At 37.2% G+C, this 23,186-nt stretch overlaps 1 protein-coding gene across 5 annotated transcripts; it reads right to left on the reverse strand.

Moving 5' to 3' along the window:
* Window positions 1-3,739: 3,739 nt before the first annotated feature.
* Window positions 3,740-22,671, reverse strand: LOC110442140. 5 transcript variants are annotated; one of them, XM_021485607.1, is made up of 3 exons: window positions 22,291-22,671; window positions 15,052-15,145; window positions 3,740-5,615 (listed from the first exon to the last, which is right to left on the reverse strand). In XM_021485607.1, the coding sequence occupies exons 1-3, from the start codon at window positions 22,291-22,293 to the stop codon at window positions 5,029-5,031; spliced, it is 684 nt and encodes a 227-aa protein (XP_021341282.1). In that variant the 5' UTR covers window positions 22,294-22,671; the 3' UTR covers window positions 3,740-5,028. The 5 variants fall into 5 exon arrangements, with proteins under 5 accessions (XP_021341282.1, XP_021341281.1, XP_021341283.1 ...); XM_021485606.1 differs by lacking the exon at window positions 22,291-22,671 and adding an exon at window positions 20,990-21,263; XM_021485608.1 differs by lacking the exons at window positions 15,052-15,145; window positions 22,291-22,671 and adding an exon at window positions 10,715-11,025.
* Window positions 22,672-23,186: the final 515 nt, after the last annotated feature.

Raw genomic sequence — 23,186 nt, forward strand, 5'->3', positions numbered from 1 at the left:
GCTCATTGAAGCAAATTTAACCGAAAATATTAATATGACCACATATCGACAAGATTCGTTTGAATGGAAGTGATTAGTGTGCACAATCGTATTGCTTGGAAACAATATGGCTTCATTGTAAAGAAATTGTTTTTGATGATTCCTTTACTTTAAATATTTCCAAGTATAAAATGTTGCTAATCGGGTCTTTGCATAAATGTTCTATTTATATTTTCACTGGATTATTATCATCATGATAGGAAATCATATGTTTTTTTTTTTTAAATGAAAACATGTCGTAAGTCCAAAAGTAAGTTATTGTTATTACTTACATCCGATAACCACAGTCAGGATCAGGAACAGTAACGATACCTGCGCCATTTTGTTTCCTCCAAAGAGTCTCCAGTTTTCAGCGGAAAAGTGTGACCAATATTCCTTTCCAGCTCAAAGCAGACTGAAACCGACAATCGTAAGCCTATCAAGTTTTAGAATCTACCAGGTATTCGAAATCGGCACAAATTGATTTTGCTTTTCACAAAGAAGTGGGACCAAGGCCTACTTTGTTTACTCAATATCAACATGAATGACTGTTTATCGACAATCAACACACACTTAGACAAAAATACGCTTTGTTTAATAACAACACTGAATACGCTAATCTATTTATTAATTACAATGTAAAACACCGCTTTATTGATATACCCGTATGCATCCACCGTACGACACTTAAGTCGGCTATAATTCTAATACAGGACGTATAACACATATTCTATAGTTAATGATTTATTACACGTTTCTTGGAATTTCTAATTATATGTTTCATGCCATTTTAAATAGAAGTGCCTTTCCGTGTATTCATTAAAGGTTTTAATTATATGTATTCAATGGATTTTCTGAAGTTTTCGCAACTATATAAATGTTGTATAATATTGACTGATCACATAATTTAGGCCAAATATCTTTCCTAACTACTTTTTCTTTTAGGTGTCACTAGGTACTTTTATTCATGTGACCTCAATGTAGTTAGGACGATAAAACACAAACAACTCAATAAAGTGTCATATATAAAAGTACATTATTTGGAATTGTTTTTGGATCAAATAAGAAAATCGATTTGTATGCTTTGTGATAAAATTTGCGTCAAAACTGAAGCAGTACAAGTTATACGTATTGTGCATGACAATATCTAAGCGCTTGATCAGTCTAACTTACTTCATTCTTTGCGTGTGCCGGTAACAATAGATTAAAACTTAGTCCGTGGCGATAGACGTATTACATGTGAACGAACTTGAATTTCCTTTAAGTCCCTTATAAGAAAACTTGCTTTAAGGTTGTTTCTTTATTTATTTTGATTGTCATAAATTTCGTGAGTTGATTGTTTTTTTCCCCCACATTAGCAAGAGCTTTAGTAGGTTCGGTAAACATCCTTAATGGGGCACAGACGCACTCAACTACTTATATTGATGGCCCGAGTGTCAATAGCCACTCCGTATATTGATATTGGTAGACTTTTAGTCGCTGGTCGTATTATTGGAATGTAACATACCCATCGATGGAAAGTCTAACAAGATCAATATTAATAGTAGTTGCGTGCCCCTGTGATTGGAGTAGCCGATTGATTTGGAGTCTTTAGAATAGAGTGCAGTTCGACAGCTGTAGGGTGTCATTATGCAGATACACTGGATTGCCAGTTACAGGAACTGATGGCGGTTTGCTGACCATTCTCCAATATTATTTCTATAATCGACAGGAGTCTATTCTGTGTTATTTATAACAACTGCAAATTGATTTTAGCCTAATTCATTCGATATCGTGAGATTCCAGCACTGTGCGCCGCTCTGCAGCCACGTGACATCATTACGTCACAAAGTTGACCACTGTCCTGCCGATTAGTGTCAAATTGAGATGCTCACGTCGTCCTAGTCTGGATAAAAGCTGGACAGCTGTCGTGGCCAGACATCGCCTCTCGCGGGATAAGGAAGGCGTCATATTTGCCATTATTAAGACGTTTGCAGCAGGCGTGAAATTTACTTCCACTCATTCGAAAAATAGAATTATCTCGCCTTCCAAGTTCAGGTCTATTTTTGATCGTGTCAAGGCACTGCTGTCGGCGTCTCTTTATAGAATCATTACATCTAAGGCTTTCAGAAAGTTTGAATTTTAAAATCACACACAATTCTCGTTGTTCAATAAATGTCTGTCTTCAGAAGAACGTTGTCATAATGTAAATTGAGGAATTCGTGCGATATTTAATAAACAATATTGAGTTAAAACCGATACAGTTCAAAAGCTATTATGTGACGCTGGTTCAGAACAGATTACAGAATTTCTATTGATCAGTTATTATATTACATATATTTATCAGCTGGAACGATTAAGAACCGGACTGTCAAACGTCTCATCAACAAGTACAAAATTAAGTAGTAGAGAAACATTTAATATGTACTGTAAGCGTTTTTTATCTATTATTTATGTAACATTAGGTTATATGAATTTTTCAAATGGCAGTGTGCTTGTTGACTAGGAATCTTCAAATATATTGTTTTGTATGAGCTACATGAGCATCGTGATCAATTTTGAAGCGTCCGTTCAGCTTACTAAACTCAGTAATAAATGTCTGAGGACATATCAGCCTCAGTTCAAACTGAACACACAACGCAGTTCGGTGTTATTTCTATTTGAGAAACCTTCATTTATGTGATACTAGTAACATTTCAGAGCAGCAGTGTTTTGTCGGTATACTGACGACATTTCAAAACAGTAGTATTTTGTCCCGATATGAATGGTTTCATTTCAGAGCAGTGGTGTTTTGTCCCGATATGGATGGTTTCATTTCAGAGCAGTGGTGTTTTGTCGGTATACTGACGACATTTCAAAACAGTAGTATTTTGTCCCATGAATGTTTCATTTCAGAGCAGTGGTGTTTTGTCCCGATATGGATGGTTCCATTTCAGAGCAGCAGTGTTTTGTCTGTATACTGACGACATTTCAAAACAGTAGTATTTTGTCCCGAAATGGATGGTTTCATTTCAGAGCAGTGGTGTTTTGTCGTTATGCTGACAACATTTCAGAGCAGTGGGGTTTTGTCCCGATATGGATGGTTCCATTTCAGAGCATCAGTGTTTTGTCGGTATACTGACGACATGCCAGAGCAGTGGGGTTTTGTCGGTATACTGGCGACATTTCAGAGCAGTGGTGTTTTGTCCCGATATGGATGGTTTCATTTCAGAGCAGGGGGGTTTTGTCGGTATACCGACGACATTTCAGAGCAGGGGGGTTTTGTCGGTATACTGGCGACATTTCAGAGCAGTGGGGTTTTGTCGGTATACCGACGACATTTCAGAGCAGGGGGGTTTTGTCGGTATACCGACGACATTTCAGAGCAGTGGGGTTTTGTCCCGATATGGATGGTTCCATTTCATAGCAGCAGTGTTTTGTCGGTATACTGACGACATTTCAAAACAGTGGTATTTTGTCCCATGAATGTTTCATTTCAGAGCAGTGGTGTTTTGTCGGTATACTGACGACATTTCAGAGCAGTGGGGTTTTGTCGGTATACCGACGACATTTCAGAGCAGTGGGGTTTTGTCGGTATGCAAATTAAACAACTCAGGTGTTATTGTCTGACCCATGGTGTTATTTAGCGAAAAGTGATTGCTATCGAATCTGGTATTTATGGGCTTTTACCTGTCCAGTTCATACAAGGGCTCTCGCTGCTATTACCCAATACTTCTATACCAATAATAGCACACACAGAAAATCAGTTTTTAAAACTAGAGTTTATTTTCTTGATAATTCTTATGAATCAGCCAAATGCCAGCTGAGAATACAATTCTGACCAAGACATCTGACATTAAGCAAAAAGGTAAATGTACAAAATGATTAAATATAAATTAATTATGCACAAAAAACAACAAATGTTTATATTAAAAATGAGGGAGACAGCACCATATAATGAAAATACGTTAAACTTAATTTACTTTCGAAGCAAATTTAAGCCATTAATAAATAATTAGTTAAATTTTACACAATGTCAGTCCTGAACGTGATTAAAACGGTCACTGTGAACATGTACGTGAACATTTTGTCTGTGTAGGATAGTCCATCATTTACCGGTATTAGTGGTAGTTTACGTATAGCATAACACGATTTTCATGAAAATATTATTTTGAACACACTCGGGATGTAAATAGATAAATAGCATGATAAAAAGTACACATAGCTGCTCTAAGTGAAAGTGAATATCGACATTTTCCTTGCAATATCTAGTTTTTTTTCCATTATTCCTAATTTGAAACAGACTGTCATGTGATTCAGACGAAGCACGTATATGCATTGATATACAACGTACATATGCGTTGTTTCAATTTCAATATAAATAATACTTTTTGTGATGAAATCTAAAGGAACTGGTTATTAATATTCAGCCTACAGACCATGTACTAGTATAGAGCGCTATCAGAGACATATCTTAAATCATATATATACGTTTACCGCTAGACGTTGGATTGAACAAAGAATGAGGCATAGGTTACGATACCGTTACCTAGGGTACAATACACAGCATACAACAGAGTCAATAGCTAGCCAAAATTGTCACTCCACACAATAAAGTGATGGTAAGGAATGACAATGCTGATGAAAGATTGACAAGGAAGTATGCGGAGTCCAATGGACCCTGGATAGTAGAGGATGACCCCGGATCATCCGGGTCATGCATCAGCCAATGTTTACATACGGGTAGCGCATGTGGTACATGAATTTCGCTTCCAGGAATCCTATAGATCAGAAGCTGGAAAGACTCGCTCCAAAACTACTGGACGAGGAAGGACTACTTTCTAGAATTCAACGCCAATCTCTCTCCATCTCTTTCCCTCTAAATGTATTCATAGACATGTTTATAAAACATGTCTGAATATTTGAATGAATATCAACACTCACAATAAGAAATCTTCACACAGTAGCCGCGATGTAAATAAGTGGTGACAGGTTCTTTGTTCACTAAAACTCTATGTATTACACTCACACAAACACTCACACTAACTATGTTCATTGCTCTATAACGTCCTCCTCAGTTTCAGACTCTGACATCACTTCCGCTTCCTCCTCCTCTAGAAGGTATAAAAGTTCTTGAGCGAGAGCGGAAATCGCCGGGGTACTGTTTTGTAAAGCATGGAGGTTCAACGCCTCTCCGTCTCCAATGTCTATACTTCGGTTGTCCTGAGTCCCATTTGACACAAATTGTGTTATATCTGCAGTCTGTAATGATGTCAAATGGGTGTGTTCGATACTGTTGTCACTTTCCGAAATACCAGAATCGTCCAATGAATGTTCGTGTTGTGGTGCTGACGTCATCGTAACGTCAAACTGATGTCGTAAAAGTTGTCCAAAATCCAGGGATTTTTGATATTCCTGGAGGTGATTGCGCAACCCAACAACAAATGGATCGTCTATAGACATGTGCTCTACCTCCACAAGGTAGCTGATGGCCTGGGCGGCGCAGTCTCTGTAGCCGGCTAGTACCATGCTCGCCTGGTTGTAAGGCAACCCGATCACTGCGGGGTGGGGAATACCCATCATCGACATGGGGTCATGACATCCGTGTGACGTCATCGTCTCTGTGGACATAACCTCAACTGTGAATATATGAAAAAAGATAGCAAACATAAATAAGGTGAAGAGAATAATACCATCCTGATATATACTGTAAACGTAGTAACCCTCAGTACAACAATCATTTTGGTTTCATAAAATATTTCGAAAAACTTAACAACCGATGTTAAAGTCCAGAAGAACGAGGATTCGCCACATGCATGTGACACATTTATCGCACGTATGGTATTGGCAATTGCAATTAGTATTTCAAACACGTCTTGTTTGTTAGCTTTTCGGTTTTCGAGAGCTACTCCATCTAGATCCGCAAAGGAAATGCAATCACACACTTCAGTAGTCTCGTTCAACCAGACGCTTGATCACTTAAAATTCTCTGTTCGGCGTATTTGCGCAGACAATAAGAGTCTGGTTGAACGAGACTAACACTTCAGGCAAATACGACTTGTTACGTATACATTTGCATCCCGGTACGAACCGATTAGAACCGGAAATAACATATCTGACGACCCTCCTTCATTCAAAATACGGTAGTTCGTGTAGTAAAGCAACAATCTCAAAAAATAAGTACAATCTCAAATCTCCATGATGTAATCAACAGTGGTGCAGTTTTGATGAAAACGTCAATACCAAAATATGGGAGATAGCGTTTGATGGTTATACTACAAATTATACGGTCTCTTTCAAGTGAATATCTAGAAATTGCAATCCAGTCCTACAGCATTAGGGAGGCGATCGAATACTTTACATGGATATCAGCCTTGATAAATTTATGTCGTTACTCCCCTTGGTGCAAATATTTTTGTCTTTTTAACACATGTTCTGCTTGGTTTCCGCGATTTCGAAAAACATGGAAAACGAGAAAGATTTTCCGCGTAACCTACTCATTTATCAAACTTGAGTGTTATATTACCGTGTTTATAATAGCGCAGATTTATAAAACACTCAAATATTTCCGTACTTGTTACAAGCTGAAGACAATTTTAACTTAGTAAGACGCTAATTCTAATGTTTAAGTATAGATGTTTATATATTAATTAGTTGATAAAAATTACTTTATTGTGAACATTTCCCATCTAAGTTTTTCATATCCGTATACCCCATGGTCACCACCCCGTACAATTCTAGTCCTGAATCCGCAATTGCTATAATTTGATGTAGACCTGAATGTGGTCAATGGTTAAAACCTTTATTATTATTATTTCTGTGTATCGTGTACTTTACACTCCGGCTAGTAAGTTAACTTTAAAATTTATACTGTAACGTTGTTGTTCTAGCCTGATATTGTCTCTCCCTCAGACATGCGGGTTTAGTAGGTATAGGTACCAATACAAGGATGACTGTCGACCTTGGTAGCAGGTGTTCAAATGTACTCGACAGTATATCTATCACAATGGGGAAGTGCTAGTATACTTTATGTACAATGAAGGGGACCAAATCTGCCCACACAGAACGCATCATCTCCTGACTGTACGTTAGAGATCCACTGTCGCCAATGACAAACCGAGTCCATTGTAATGTCCTTGTGAGTCTTGGTATACATTACGTCTTCGGACAATGAGCGTGGTTCAAAAGAATGACCACTGAAAGGGAAATAAAGCATAATAACCCTTCGCTATGGTCAGTCATGAATAACATCAGAGGTCAAAGACACTGACCGGATATGGGTCATTACAATAGTGTCACCGAATTCCAGTGGACAATATGTGGCATGGGGTGTCTGTCAACTCAACGCTGAGCAATAATAAAGGCCGAATCTACCCGAGGGCGGGGATGCGTCTTGCACCGATAAATTAAAGTGTTAAACGGTCCCTTTTGTGTCAACAGGCATTGCAATGTTTAAAGAACTAAGCATGTATACTACATAGTGAAGGGGTCGCAATCTACAATATGAGATAGTTAGCAAGTAATTTGATGGATGGATTGATAATATTTTCACGGTGTCGCACATAAGGCCACTAGTTAACGTCTGATATCCAGAGTCAAATGAAAATTAAAAACAATTAATTCAGGAAAATTGAAATATAGATAATATATCAATCCTGACCTATCCGACATGCCAGTGCTTGCATTCAGCCTATGTTTCTCTTTACCAGTAGTGCAGCTACGGAGTATCGACCGGCTTTTACTAAGACTATAACCACAATACAAAAACTAGGTTATATTACCATCTGTAGTTTCACTTGTTTTACCTTTCTACAGAAACTCTGGAAACATGTCAATGTTCCCTCCAGATTAGGCAACCCTGTTTATGATATATCTGTACATCACAAGCGTCAACCGATAGGGACGTCTGCCACAGCAGTTACAGCTTGCTGCAAGCATAACATTCCAGCATCCCCTGAGGCTGTCTCATAATGGCAGCAAAGGGACTGCTAATCATGCCGATCACTTCCCGTTACCAGGGAGCTCTCTATACTAAGTAATAACAGTTCATCATTATGCTATGTAACACATATCGCAGACAAACATACCTTCAAATCACTCGTCGACTTTGCACACACATACAGTTTAAGGCTTCTATTTCCATCCAGATCAAGCACAAATATATTATGAAAGTTTAGTACACACGAGCACACATCCCAGTGAAATTAGCGTTGGAACTCACACATGTGTGCTGTGAGGAAGGCCTGGAGGACAGGGAGGCAGAATGCAGCATGAATGGACCCACAGCTGACGCTATTCGCCTTCACATCTGGTTCCCATAAACTTAGCTACTCATCGTGTAAGCCAGGGCTTGGGCTGCTGATGGTGGCAGCTTCCTGATCATGCGGGCAGGCAGACACACTGGAAGCGTTTTATACTATCGACCAATTGCCTAGTACATATCAATGGTAGAAAAGGCAAGGTGATTGATTTTTACATCTCTCTGTTAAGGACGCAACAACCATACTGATAATTGACAGGCCGACCCTTGGTCGTGTTGCCGGTCGACGGCTGTGCTTGTCAGCAACGGAACGACGTCATCGCCCATATAACGGCATGCATATTGTTTCAGGGGGATTGTGATATTTAGCTCAACAGCCCAGGGACGCAACCCAACCCAATTTTATCGATATCTCTCATCCGATCACGCTCTTGTAACAGCTGAGTATAACAGAGGCATCTTAGGTGGTACATGTGTACGATTGAGCCCGGTAAATATAAACGAGAACCATTATCGATTTTATTGTTTTACGTTTTTAGTGTTGGCGGTCTATTTAAAATCGAACGGATGTGCTTCAGTCTTCAGAAACGCAAAAAATACCTTTCAAGTGTAATCGATAATTTTCAATATGTGGCAACGTACGTGTTCTAGCATGAAAAAGGAGTCAAAGTATGTTATGTTTTACATAAATGAACTGGTAGACCTTTCACTATGGTAACTAAGTATATAGAATATAAGTTCCTCATTTTTTTGGGGTGGGCTTTTTATATATTATATAATTACACATGGAGGATAAAATGGGTGGGGGAAACTGAAAATCTGTCATATTTAAATTCCAGTTTGCATCCCGCGTTGAAGAACCAGCTTTGAAACGTTGCACACAAAATAGTTACAGGACATGACCTGGCTCCCGAAACAATAACCACCAAAATTTACAAAGTAAAGTTACTGCAAGTCACTTATCAAATGTCCCATTAATATAACGAAGATGTGTAAATGTCTGGATTTTTGTGAGGTAAAATATTATACCAGTTGATACACATGTTAGTTTCTTTATCGGACAGACAGGACAGACTTAGTACATGTTAGGAATACACACCAACATCTATAACGGACAGACAGGACAGACTTAGTACATGTTAGTTTCTTTATCGGACAGACAGGACAGACTTAGTACATGCTAGGAATACACACCAACATCTATTAAACATTAGTTAGTTAGACAAAAGAATTTCGATGTATCAATCTTTTTTAGTTTTGGCCGAGAATGCACCAACTTATAATAATACATATTACAATTATCTTCACTGTAATTTCGGATTAAAACACATATTAAATGAAATGTTAGTCACGACTGTAAGTAATGACGTGTGGTGACTGGGATTCTTATTATATACTACAAGGTACGTATTTCACGCTGAAACGTCACCGGGCCTTACTCCTAAAATACACTACAAGGTACGTATTACACGCTAAAACGTCACCGGGCCTTACTCCTAAAATATACTACAAGGTACGTATTTCACGCTTAAACGTCACCGGGCCTTACTCCTAAAATATACTACAAGGTACGTATTACACGCTGAAACGTCACCGGGCCTTACTACTAAAATACGTAAGATACACTATACAGCTATCTACAGCGATGGCTTTCAGACAATCAGTGTGAGACAATACACAGAGACATTTTCATTGACGTACGTAATTACAACACAGTATATCGTGTTAAAAGTGCGTGTTTAAAGAATTACAATTATCTCGATATGTTACAGAACGGTCAACCGTTCATTCATGGACCATTCTATCTGTACTTCCACAGCATTCCGATCTGCCATTATAACATGCATGTTTCAGTATATACGTTTGTTCCAAACTAGACAGTGTATTTCATAAAGGCTGAATTATAAAAGTTGGCAGAGACAACTCGTTGCTTGCTCTATTCCTGTAATTATTGTCTTATCGAAATGTTAAAATACAGTATACATTAAGTTTGAAATAAAACACAGATCAAACTAATGTCGACATGTGTTAGGAATTGAATACAATACAATTAAAGTTTAGAATTGGATAAAAAGGAATGATGTTTTAAAACTAAAGTAGAAATGTGATATCATTTGCATATAAAAGTTAAACCTGTGATAAAAAAAAAAGAAATGTATTTGTTTACCTTTGCTCTACTTAAATTCACTGATGTAAGTTGAAAACAAAAACATCGTTTTATTTGAGCCGACAATGTTACTTATCTTTTCTATACAATCGCTTTACTTTTCCTAATTGTTGTTAACCGTAGACTTCTTTTCTAACTTTCGAGAGAAAAAAAAATAAGCACACTCGACTCTTATTATAACCACGGAATTAGATTGCTATCTAAGTCAGTGTTACAACTGACGTTATAAAATTGTACCCCATTTGTTTGGTCACGTCATCACGGTAATAAAACGCATGGACATGACAAATAACACGTCAAATCATACGAACCTGGAGAATATTTCATCCTAGAAGTGTTTATAAACTAGTGTCTGTCTGTAAGCTGCTCTGTAAATCCGTGAGAACTATAACAGTACACACTGGTCTGTAGTAAGAGGAGTGTAAACATGTAGCACATGTATGTTTCCCGTACTTTACAATAGAGCTATGGAGCAGCTGTTCGGCACTCTAGTTCGCTCCACGTCTCATCCATACACTGCCCTTTGAGCGTGTGTACACATCTGTCTACTACCACGGCGGCTCACAACAAAGGAGGGGGCCTGCTGCACAGCTGACGGTGTGTGAGAGTGGTCACACATGTGTGCTGGAATGCCGGCCCCTTTACCCGTGATAATAGCCCCTAATTTGCCCACAATGTCTCCAAGGAAGACTGGCCAGGGGCGTTAGTTGCCCAACACCCAATCGATATCGCTCAAATTAAAATCGGAAGCGTGATCAATATTAGACACCTTGCTCACGACCCTATTGTCGTAAGCGTCATAATTAGCGAGATTGTACAGTGACACTTCACGAAAAGTGAACAGGGTTAGGATTCTAACTTGCTCGCTCGGTTCTCTTAATTATTAACTGAAAAATTAAATTGGTATTTTTCGTTCAGAAGCTGCATGCACTTTTAAAGTGTCTTAAAGCGGTTATAAATTCCTTCAAAATATCACAAAGCAATTAGGGAGTGTGTTATTATTAACACGTGGAGGTGATAATGCTGCTGCGCGTGATTAAGTAATTTATAATATTATTATATATATAACACATGGTCACGGACTGTGTACGCTGCTTGTTTATATACTGATTACTAGTTGACCACGCTTATATTCGTTCCACTTCCGCCACCAGTTTCCACTTTACATTATGAATCACCATAACGTAAGTCCATATACACACACATGAGCTATACATGCTTTCTTAACTATTTTAAAAATATATTTTGTTTCAAAAAGCTTAAATATATACATAAGGTATTTACCGGAATGAAATGACATCACATTAGCTTAGTATTCTCTGAGAAGTATGAAAAGAGAAATAATCATATGTATTACATAATGTACTCGTACAAATATGAGATGTACATAATTGGATAACGGGACATCTTTTTGCTTATATGCAATGATCTTGACCAGAAATAGGTCGAACTTATCAATATCTGTAATAGATATAGTCAGCGGCGCAAACTTGTAAGTATATATTATAAGTTATTTTTTCTTGAACTTATTTAAAGTTTCCACTAGTTCAGCCTTCACATTACCGGTACAGATTGTAGGGTCCCGTCCGATATGTACCCGATCACTCGCTAGACAATAGGCCTGTCTTAGTGTTTGATTTACGATTGAACATCCCAAACACAAATGTACTGGATATTGTATTCAATATAAAATACATCTTCTTCTCCTGACTTTTAATCTTTATTGAGATAACAAGTGAATATTGAGATAAAATTTGGATTAGAACACTTCAAAAGGTCTGTTCTGTTATATATTGGCCTGTTAAGGTGGATACACACAATTACAAGGGCAACGGAGCATGTCTGTTGATTCCGAGTGCAATACGATTAAATCCCTGTGTAGTGCAGGTCTACTAGAGGAACGTCCCCATTTCACCTGTAGACGTGTCGATATAGCATGCTCAACAGTTACACTAACCTGGAGCTGAGAGGCTGTCGGGGATACCTACCGTGACGCACCTGTACACGGGGCCGGAAGTGATGGCAGTAAAAGTTCATATCCATTAACGACCTAATTTCTTTTTAGTTCAATTAGTCACTAGAATACTTCCATTCATTTTAGTTCGTTTATGTAACCAAAATTGTCCCAACGAATTAATCACAAGAAATTCCAAAGACCTATTGAGTGCATGGTATTTATATTGTCCTTTTGCTAAATAGTTTTTTCGTAGACACAGTTGCGGGTTGTACTCGAGTTGGTTAAACACAGTCGCAGTATACTTTGCCGTTGGTCTCATAATTGGAACCAATCAATTTCTATGCTTCAACTTAAAACGAAACAATACTTGATCCAAGATAAACCATGTACTTGAAAAAGAAGTTGTGTCTATAGATACAATCTGACATCTTAAAGAGTCTCATGTACTGAGTTTGCTACAAAAAACCCTCACCTCGATTGACTAGGTTACCTGGATGAACACCTGTGGGGTGTACCTGTGCTGGCATCTATTCGTGTAGGAGTCATAACCCCAGAACACTACATTACGATATTGTCACGTTATTAACACTGAAAGTACGCAATACAGGAACGAGTAGGAGGTAAATATATTTAGGACAGTTTACACGTACTTAGATAAATAAACATTGGTATGTCAATATTATACTCCAGTAAAAATGTTCATAATGTCAAATGCATGGCAGAGATAACTTTAGGGATGCTATAGAAATTATATATTTGAGGATGCACCTTTAATCACATAATCTACAATACTTAGACATACCGATGGACACTAGTCTTTGAATAATGCAACCTCAGTAAAAAAATGGTCCATGGAAAATTCGCGAAAGTTTAGATTAAAAAATAAGGTCTGAATGAACAATAATCATTCCTGAATTTTTCTTTTGTGCATTATTTAAACTTCTCAGTCATGCCAGCGACTTCATCACAATAAATTGGACTTTTCAATCAGTCCCGTTAATGTGGTATTATTTGGATCACACATGATACGAGGAAAAGATAAAATATAAATTGCCAGTCTATCACACTTTCATATAACAAACCATTGCTAAAAAGAAATGTCAAACGCAGTGGTCAGTATTTCCCATGTCTCTAAATAGTATTTAATTGACACGTTTGGACCGTCTATGACATTCCCCACACCTTACTGGACATCAGTTGCCGTTCCTGACATATTTGGCACCAAGAGGTGTCAGGTACCAGCAGGGGTCAGACGAGGCAGGTGGCATATGGGCAGGGCACCTCCCGACAGGTGAAACCAGGTAGGTACAGCGGTCAATCGTCACTTGTATCACCAGGTAGATTAGTGTCAAAACTGTCAGTAAGGACAAGTGCAGGAACGACGGGCATTATGACGTAATACCGTTATTACGGGCCACAATACAATGGTTACCGGAGACGTATCCGTCCTTATCACTAATTGATCCCGATTAGAAGATCACTGTTCAATTCCTTTACAAGTATGTGATGGCATGTTAGCTGACAAGGTAATGTAGTTTTAAGTAGCTTCACAATCACTGTCGTCATTAGGAGCATATTAGTACGTATTAGTATGGAATAGGTCTGCGGGAAATAAAACGTCCCGCAGATAAGGAGACAGGAAGAGAGGCTATCATTCATTAACCGTTTTGATGTTCGCGTTTTTAAAGTACGACATATTTTGAAAATAAGATACATAGTCCTACCACGGAATTAGATTAGGTTATCTAAGTCCGTGGTCCTACTATTTAACGAGAAGAGCAAGAAGAGCAGCCACTATGTTGGCAGATAAATGGATACTTATTTCAAATCTTTATTTTTAAAAGTTAACAGGATTGAATGGTAAACTAGCGAGTGGATGGAATAGACGTGTAACAAGATAAATATTTATGATTCACTTGACCTACTGAGAAAATGATAAAAGTTATAAACGTTCGTATATAAGCTAGAGTCGTAGTTGTACCTTGTGACGCTTTCGTGCACCGACATTTTAGGCCGTTTGCCACATTTCCATACAGCGATATGGTAAACACAATCGATACCTATACTATTCACTATGTATTTATATAATTTTGCCATCGCAAATCAGTTTTTTTAAAAGAATGAAATGCATCTTTTAATTTTCATAATGGTATGCTATTCAGTTCCGTTCCAACATATTCCATTATAGGCGGTAGCGCAATTGGGAGAATATATATTTGGACAGAACTTTGATGCAAACAATCATAAATATTGAAAATATAAATTTCAATCCTTATATTCAAAACAACATAAAAATTGATAAATTCCGTCTTAATTAGAATTTGACGTCACGAAATATTTGCTCCCGATTACTCTTGCAGTATTTAGAGCGGTTTGTGATTGGAAAAAAAAATACGTGCGGTTATTCCTGCTATTGTTTATTTATAACAACATTTGTGGTTGGAAAGTTCATATAAGGCTGTACTACAGAAACGTTAATGATCTGCAATATTACATCTAAATATTTGGAAGTTGAAATGTTAGTTAAATTCTTAAATCAAATAAGAAATCAGTTTTATTGTTTAATTAGTGTGCTAATATTCTCGGGTAATTCTGCATTTAATTCGCTGAATAATTGGGAAGATAAGGTGTCCATGAAAATGGAATAATATACAGTACAAGAATAACATAGTATATGAGTGAGTGACGTACCTGGAGTATCGTGGTAGTAGTTGCCGGACAACAGTTCACTCTGTACCACGGCTGAGGTCACGTCCACGGCATAGTGACTCTCGAATGACGAGCACTGAAAACAAGAGAAACATTCTTATCTATTTGGATACAGTTGCAAGCACTTCTTTTTTTTGTCTAGTATACAAATGTTCACCTTGCAGTCGATTCCAACCTCCAAAATTGTCTATTTCATGACACTTCACGTCATCTCGAAACATCATATTTAGCAAAATCGGACCCCAGTGCATCCAACGGTTTGAAATCATTCTCAGTTTTGCACCCGTTTGAAACACACTCTACCTCACATATTTAAAAGACTATCAACTCTTGTTTTAATTAACCAAGCCCATACATGTCTTGTGTTCTAGATGTCCTAATTTAACAGTGCTTTTAATGTTCACTAATATCAGGAACTAAGCATATTTTGTTTGATCATCTGTTGACTAGGCTCGGTACAATTACAGGTAGTGCGCCTTTTTTATACCTACGTTATGGCTGCATTTATTATTTCCTGTTCACATTATTTGGCAATAAGGTACATGCATATTTTAACTACCCCCTGTTTATCAGTATCACTTATTTCAAACCTCTAAACCATTCAAGGTATATATGATAGTACATTAAAAGAGCACCAATTTAGCCTAAGGGTAGACATGTGAAATAATATGTAAGGGTAGACATGTGAACTATAAATAAATTACGGCTTCGCGCAAATTACAACGGAGCCTACAGAAAAGAATAGAAACACCCAAACAATAACGAAGTCGGCATTGGTAACTTGGAAAACGACGAAAATACCATGAAACAACCGAAGCATACAAATAACACTGTAAAACGAATTGTGGTAATGGAAAGGAAAGGATCGAAACTGTGGTGGAAGGACACGACTAGTTGTTCAGGAAGGGTTAACTACAGAGCAACAAGGAACCGATCAAATAAACCATTGGAAGGCGATACGTGACATCGCTTCTCGTGAAGAAAATCCTTACTTAGTTACTTAATATCATTAACATCTGTTATTAATTTGTATCTTACCAATGAATATTTTATCTTTGAAACTCTGCCATAGCAAGTCTGACCACAAGCTTCACTGTTCGTTGATAAAGCCCAGTCCAATGGTAGAGAATTCAGGTAAGATCAGTAAGAAGAGATCCCGGACGTGTAGTGATGTTTGTGTCAGTTTGGCATCTGGCAAGAATGTTCTCGTCTGCTGTCAATTACGTATAATTTGGTTTATCCTTTTCTTACATTCTACAGCGAGATATATACCATTGTGTTTATACTTTTGAGTATCAGAAGTGAGTTATCTATCAAACAAACCATACTTTTATCTTAATGTTTATTGCTCTTGTTAATAAAGTATAAATTACACAGACCCCACTTATTGATTCTACCTTATTCTTATTGTCATGCTTTAACGTTTTTTGATGTCACATTTTCTTATTTTAGTTAGGTTGGTGTGGTACGCATCCATTGATGCCGTCCATTGATGCTTGATGAACCTTAGACACTGGTCAATTTAATGGCTACAGTTTGTATATATCATAAATAAAGCGATTTCTGAAGAAGTGCCAAATCGATGAAAACCTATTGAAATATAATATGCATGTATGTTCAGTCAACAGCCGAGGTATGTATAGCGGTGTGTTCACATATACATAATTGATCACCGCAAATAGACTAAGAAGTTAACATTAATATTTGATCAAAGAATGATTCCACAGTTCAATAGGCAAAACAAATATATCTATTCGATTCATTTCTCATGTGTGAAGGACATTTGGGGCTACCTTTCATATTTAAAGGAAAAAACTGAAATGAAAAATATCACCAGAAAAAAGCTACTTAATACAAACTGTTTTTATATATATGAATAACAGGGCTTCATTCGTTTATTTTTTCTTGACATTACACTAGTAATATTCTTTGAATACAAATGTTATTTGGATAAGATTGTAAGATCGGTTTTTGCACCAACTTTAAGACGATGAGAATGCTGTGTTTGTTGCTTTATAATTCATTTTATTGAGAAATGTTCTATTTCACATGCGTATTTCGTAAGAAACAGCAAGCCTTTATTAAATGTTACAAAGAAAACTAATAAATAAGAAAAAAATATTGTGTGAATTTGAGAGGAATTCCCACAGCGTTGGCAAAAAAGAACAACTTTTGGGCTAAGAAAACATACCTGGCAAACCTAAATCAGATTTGATCATAAACTGCTACTTTTCATGTTCCAAAGAAATATCGCATCTTTTATGGCTTAAATACGTTAAAGCATTTGAAGAGTAAGTTTTTACCAACCATTTACTCTTACAGAAATTATTATTTAACAGAACAGGAAATGACAAATCACACTTGCATAGCTTAGGTGGTAAATCATATATGCGCTTGTGTCAACTTATCATAGTTCACAATGCAATACAAATATTTATTCAATTGTTATATCGCAAAGAAACGGACGATGGGAATAACAACTAGACACGCGAGCTAGAGGCAAACAAGCAGGCAAGACGCATACTACAGAAAAATCTTAAGATTCATCACAGTATCTTTTATTCAACAAACTTTTCTTCACATGTGAATTATTATTTCTAATATTCAATGAAGGTTCGTTGTTTTTTTCATACAGTTTAAGTGCACAGTTTCACGGTCTGTTCAATAAAGCACAGTGAGTAACAAAGCAACACACAACAGTTTTCACATCATTTCAACAGGTTTCATACTTCTAATCTTACACGTTACCTGCTTCCAACAGGAATATGAACGTAAATGGAGGTTTATGTTACATTCGTGTTATCTTTCTTTATCTAAGTAATGAATTTAATCATAAGGTAAACGTGGCTGAAGCCATTTTGAGATAACGAAAAAGCCCATATGTGTTTCTGAATAGCTTTTCAATCCCCGTGTGTTTATATATAAGATATTTCAATATTTATATTTTGCTTTAGAATTACTGAGGTGTAAAGCCCTGTCCGGACATTGACCCCCCAGGGCACAGTTCACAGAGCGACAGATGCTCTGTCCGCACCCAATACAACTGTGCCCGGTTCAGTGGGTATAGATGGCGGGTACCCGGGTTTGTTGACTTTAGGCCGCGAAGGAATGCCCTATGTGTGGTGTAACGACCTCAGACTCAGTGTAGTGTGAACGACACGCGTTCGGCGTCCTCCCGTCACTCAAGCTGACACACTCCTACTTCACAATCTCAGGTCTACGAAAAGCCTACTTAGCTTTAAAGCGAGCAAAACATTATCAAGAAAAGACAGTTTAAGGCATTTTTACTTCATTTTCTTCATTAAACGTTCATTTTGAATATAGGTTAGTATGCATTTGGTAAAGTTTTAGAAATATTATCAAAGATGGATTATGCTGAAGTTTCTATTTTTTAACGAGAATTTAAAGCTGACAATTGTGTTATCTTTCAGGGACAGTCTTAGTATAATCACGACATGATGTCACTTTACCTGTTGTCAAGTTCGCCATCTAATGAGAAGCATGCCTAATTAAATATCTGTAGTACACATGTGAATGCTTCTGATGGAAATACTTTTGATAAATACAGAAAAATATTTCTTGATGATGTTTTGAATTGAAGTTCAAATATTTTGTCTTGTGTGTATTTCATCCCTTAGATGTCATGTCAATTTTGTATTTCTTTAAAAATGACTGGAAAGAATCCCAGCAAACAAATATGCTTTTGTATTTGTTTTGTTCTTGCTACGTTACAAGGTAAAAATTGTCCCTTGCGTAGTATGTAAGACAACACAATACCCGATTATTTCATAGATTGTCAAGTTCATTATTTTCCTTACTTAGGATAACATATTCCCACACAAATGTAGTGCCAGTGTTCATTTCTCCATTATTCAATTGTTAGTCTCTTCTGTATTGGTTTCTTTATCAGTCATCGATTTGCCGACAACCTTCGTATCACCACAATAGAGGCCATTAATTGGCCATCATTATATTTCAATTAATCTACCTGGTGTCGTCCATTCTTTCTTGAAGTTTAACTATTATCTTGTTTACAAGGCTGTGCTGTCAGACCAGTTACGTTACGCCAGGTAAATAATAATTCTGATTTATTGGAAGGCCGAACAGCGACCAAATGACACTGGAGTTTTACTATAGTGTATACCTGTACACATCTCATCCAATCAGAACACTCGTCCATACAGATGTAGGAACGAACCACCTGCCGTAAGGGCGGCTCACCTTCCCGGACCTACCGTTTCCCTTACCTGGACAATTTTACAATTTACCTGTTACTTTATAGAAATAGTATGATCTATTGTAGCAAACAATGTGCTTGTATATTTATTCACGATTGAAATTTTACATAAACAGATGTAAATGAACGGTGCATCTACAGTCTAATTCCAATGCATACCATGTTACGTTGCAAACTTACCACTACGGTATTGCCTCCTTATAACACTATCGTGTTTTAATTTGATTTAATTGGGTGTTAACGAGTTTTAAAATCATGTTTGATATTGATATATAGATATAATTTCTTTCGATTATAATACGCTTACAGGTTCTTGCATTTAGATGATACTACGAAAAATCTGTTCGCAGGAGAATTAACCTGTCGAACGGGGTTGTATGTGTGGGTTTGTGTGTGTGTAGTTAGCATATGAAAACCTTACTAGCACCTGTATGCAAAATATCAGGTGAGCACCTCCAATAGGCGAGCTTATCTTACAACCAACACCCCTCTCACGTTTGGCGCCATATGTCACCAACATTGGTTTTGTATCCCTGTTAAATATCATATATCTTCTGAGGCAATATATCGTTTCTTATTAAATTGTTCATCAATATTTCTTTGTTAAAACACTATAATACTTCGTTGACAACCTAGTCCGCTTAATATGCAGAATTTAAATTTATTTTAAATAATATCTTGAATTAGTTTATGATAAAACTATGTGATAACTCACAAGTTTCATGTTATTAAATAATAATTTATTGCATGTTATGCGAAATAAGAATCAAATACCGACCGATCAATGAGACCAGCTGTTCCAGAATCGAATTTTTATTGTCAGTTATTTAAGCCAGTATGTTGCTATTTATTTTGTTAAGTAAAAACTGTACAACATATTGCAGTAAGATTTGAGTTGTTATTATATTTGATTAAATCGAAGTTTTTATAAAATAGATTTGGTAAATATTCTGATGTACAAACCAGCGTGCTTAATTAAACTAGTGCGGATTTTCACTGTTGCTGTATTCATGGTATAACCTATGATGTTACTGTCCGATTAAGTCCATAGACAGTACCGACTGCTTCGGCTAAACTTAAGGAGTACGCCTTTAGTTTGAAAGCAATACATTTGTATCGCACTGCTAAACGTTTATAAATTAATAACACGAGTTTATTTTATTGTATATGCTGTAATCTACCTTTTAATAAAATGACACATATTATGTAGGAAGCACATGTCATTCACTGATATTTTATGGTACACTATCTCCGCATTATGCTGGTCACAATACGCCAAATAATATGCGGTAGGGTATTATAAATATTCTTATATCAATTCAGATTAAATATTAAAATATATATAAGCTTATTCGAAGATTATGCCAAATATACATGATGAACACGAAAAATGTTTTTGTATATAAACAGTTAACTCAATCAAATTTGTGTTCTTTTTTCTTAAAACCTTTTTACTAAGTTTATCGAAACCGATTAACTGAAGTTTCTGGCTTGTTTTTTTATCTTATTGAAATATAATTCCATATATTTTGCATGCAACATGCAATTTCTGTTTTCAATCGGATTGATTAAAGCTTCCAGAGTTTTTTTTTACAGCTTTTCTAATCTAAGATACACTCTGCGTACTACTCTATTAAATCATGAACATATTGCTCTTCAGTTTGGTCATGTTGTTGCACTCACCTCTAAAGCTGTGGCGTTCAGTGACATTGTTCCGAGACACACTTAGATCCCGTTAGTAAGCAGTTCCAGTATACGATTGTAAACAACCAGGACACAAACCAGACAGGCTTATGTGCCGGCAACACAACAGTTAGATACTAAAACTCGAGCATTACGGACTGAACATTCAGCGCAGGATCTGTGGTGTATCTACTTCAAAGGACAAAAGACAATAGTGACTTTACAGGGAGGCTGCAGATGTAACCTAAAGCTCCAACAGAAAGCGGCGTCCCAAAATTTAATGCTGGTGCTTTATTAATTACTTGCTTTTCGCGGTCAGTTCTGAGGTTGTGAATACTGCTATTTACTCGGCCGCTTTATCGTGAACCCACAGCACCTGCCCTGCGTTCTACATCAAAGGGTTTTCAAGAGTCGGACGCGCGTGCAGATGGCATGCGTAACGTCCAATGAAAACATGTTCCTATTGTCGTCGGCGCGTGGGGCTAGGTGTTTTTACCTCGGGAGGGGCGGGGTTTACCGTCACGCAAGACATATCGCAGCGTTTCGTCTCTCATAACTATGTGATGCAACGCTTTTGGACGAGAATTTCCCGCGAGTTGTCAAAGTTAATAAGATTGCAAAAGTGTCTCCGGAATATGGGTTTACTTTACTAGCTTTGGATGAAGAAATGAAAATGATTTTGTGGAAGTATATGCAGTACTATACCAAATCACTCAGTTTTATGAGTTTCTCCTGTTTTTCTTTGTAAACGTTTTGGTTTCGAAATGTTCACAGATTCTATGCGACCTAATGGATGTTTTATTATAATCTTATATTGACGCCATGACGCTGCGTGTATAGCTATACTTTAGAAGGAGATAAATACCTCTTTCTGTGTAACTTTGCATGAGTAGTGAATATTCAGAACGACGGAATTAAGAAAATGTTAAGTTATTGCCTTCATACTCTAGAATATGCTTATCAAACGCCAAGTGGGTTAAGGATAATCCAATTCTTAACTGATCAAACTGGATAAACTCTTCGTCTGTTTGTCTATCTTTTACGTTACCGCACGAGAACAACATCAAAACAGAGTTACTTAAAAGATTGAAGTGGAGATCTGGGTGTAATTGAACAGTACGATAATTTAGACGTTTATATTGGTTTGAACGTTAGCAGATTCATTATCGGGTTCAGTGACGGACATCAAAGGTTTATTATCTAAATGAATGCATTTTGATAGGATAACAAATGTAATTTCACAACCAATCATCCTGCGAAATGGGGAGGGGTCAGAATGTCGCTATGCTATAAGTACGTACCATGATTCATTTGTCTGTGGTCCCCCGTTGACTATCCACTGACCCCCACACGGATGACCTTACGTGTGTATTCTCAGTCACAATCCCAGTACCTCCAGAATACTCCTTCACATATATCTGCAATCGCAGCCCTAAACACATGCCATTCGACATTTAAACATATTCACTCCGATTAGATCCGCCGGAGAATGTTATCTGATGATATCAAAATTCAAATCCATGACGAATCAGGTATTTGTGTGTTGTGTCACGCTGACTTGTATTATATCAATAGTTCGTATTTGATCTAGTTTGCAGTCTGTTCTCTGCTGGTATTACAATACCCTACCCTGCAGACCGGCCATACACCTGTATGCATCTCCCCTTTCTGCATACCGCCACAGTTCAAAACAACCGAGCTCCTCATGTCAGCAAGGTCGAACACAGGTAAAAAGGGGCCACAGACAGGTAGTAATCAAATACAGATTTAAAGTTTTTCAACTAAATAATTGCTATTGTCAATATGTTTCAATGTACGATGTACTAAGATGTAGCAAGGTCAACAGAGATGATAAATAACAACAAAGCATGTGCTTATTAATAATATATTATAAGAGGACTCCCCTGAATGTCCCCTGGAGGATACGATCAAATTATTTAACTTTAAATTCCCTAACATTTATTAAAAAACCCACGTCCCCTTCCCCTTCACGCTTGGCAACAGGCGCTATTTCACTTGTCGTATGAAAACGTACCGGCGTGCCAGACTCGAGACGGCCTATGCTAGGAGCGTGACCGCCACGCGGCAGGTAGAGGGCGCTCTACCATAACTTGCTGTATCGGCATCCCGCCCATTCCACAGTGAGTAAACGTCAAGATATATGATCTTGTGACGTAAGGAGCATAGTTACTTATAT

The sequence above is a fragment of the Mizuhopecten yessoensis genome, unplaced genomic scaffold, assembly GCF_002113885.1.
Source record: "Mizuhopecten yessoensis strain PY_sf001 unplaced genomic scaffold, ASM211388v2 scaffold716217, whole genome shotgun sequence".
NCBI lineage: Eukaryota > Metazoa > Mollusca > Bivalvia > Pectinida > Pectinidae > Mizuhopecten > Mizuhopecten yessoensis.

Bases quoted from the DNA above. Each gene is read 5' to 3' on its own strand.
- LOC110442140 (XM_021485606.1), bottom strand. From the start codon at position 21,016: ATGTCACTGAACGCCACAGCTTTAGAG. The intron at 15,146-20,989 runs GTGAGTGCAACA...TCTTGTTTTCAG, and splicing joins TGAACGCCACAGCTTTAGAG to TGCTCGTCATTCGAGAGTCA. The intron at 5,616-15,051 runs GTACGTCACTCA...ATATATTCACAG, and splicing joins CTACTACCACGATACTCCAG to TTGAGGTTATGTCCACAGAG.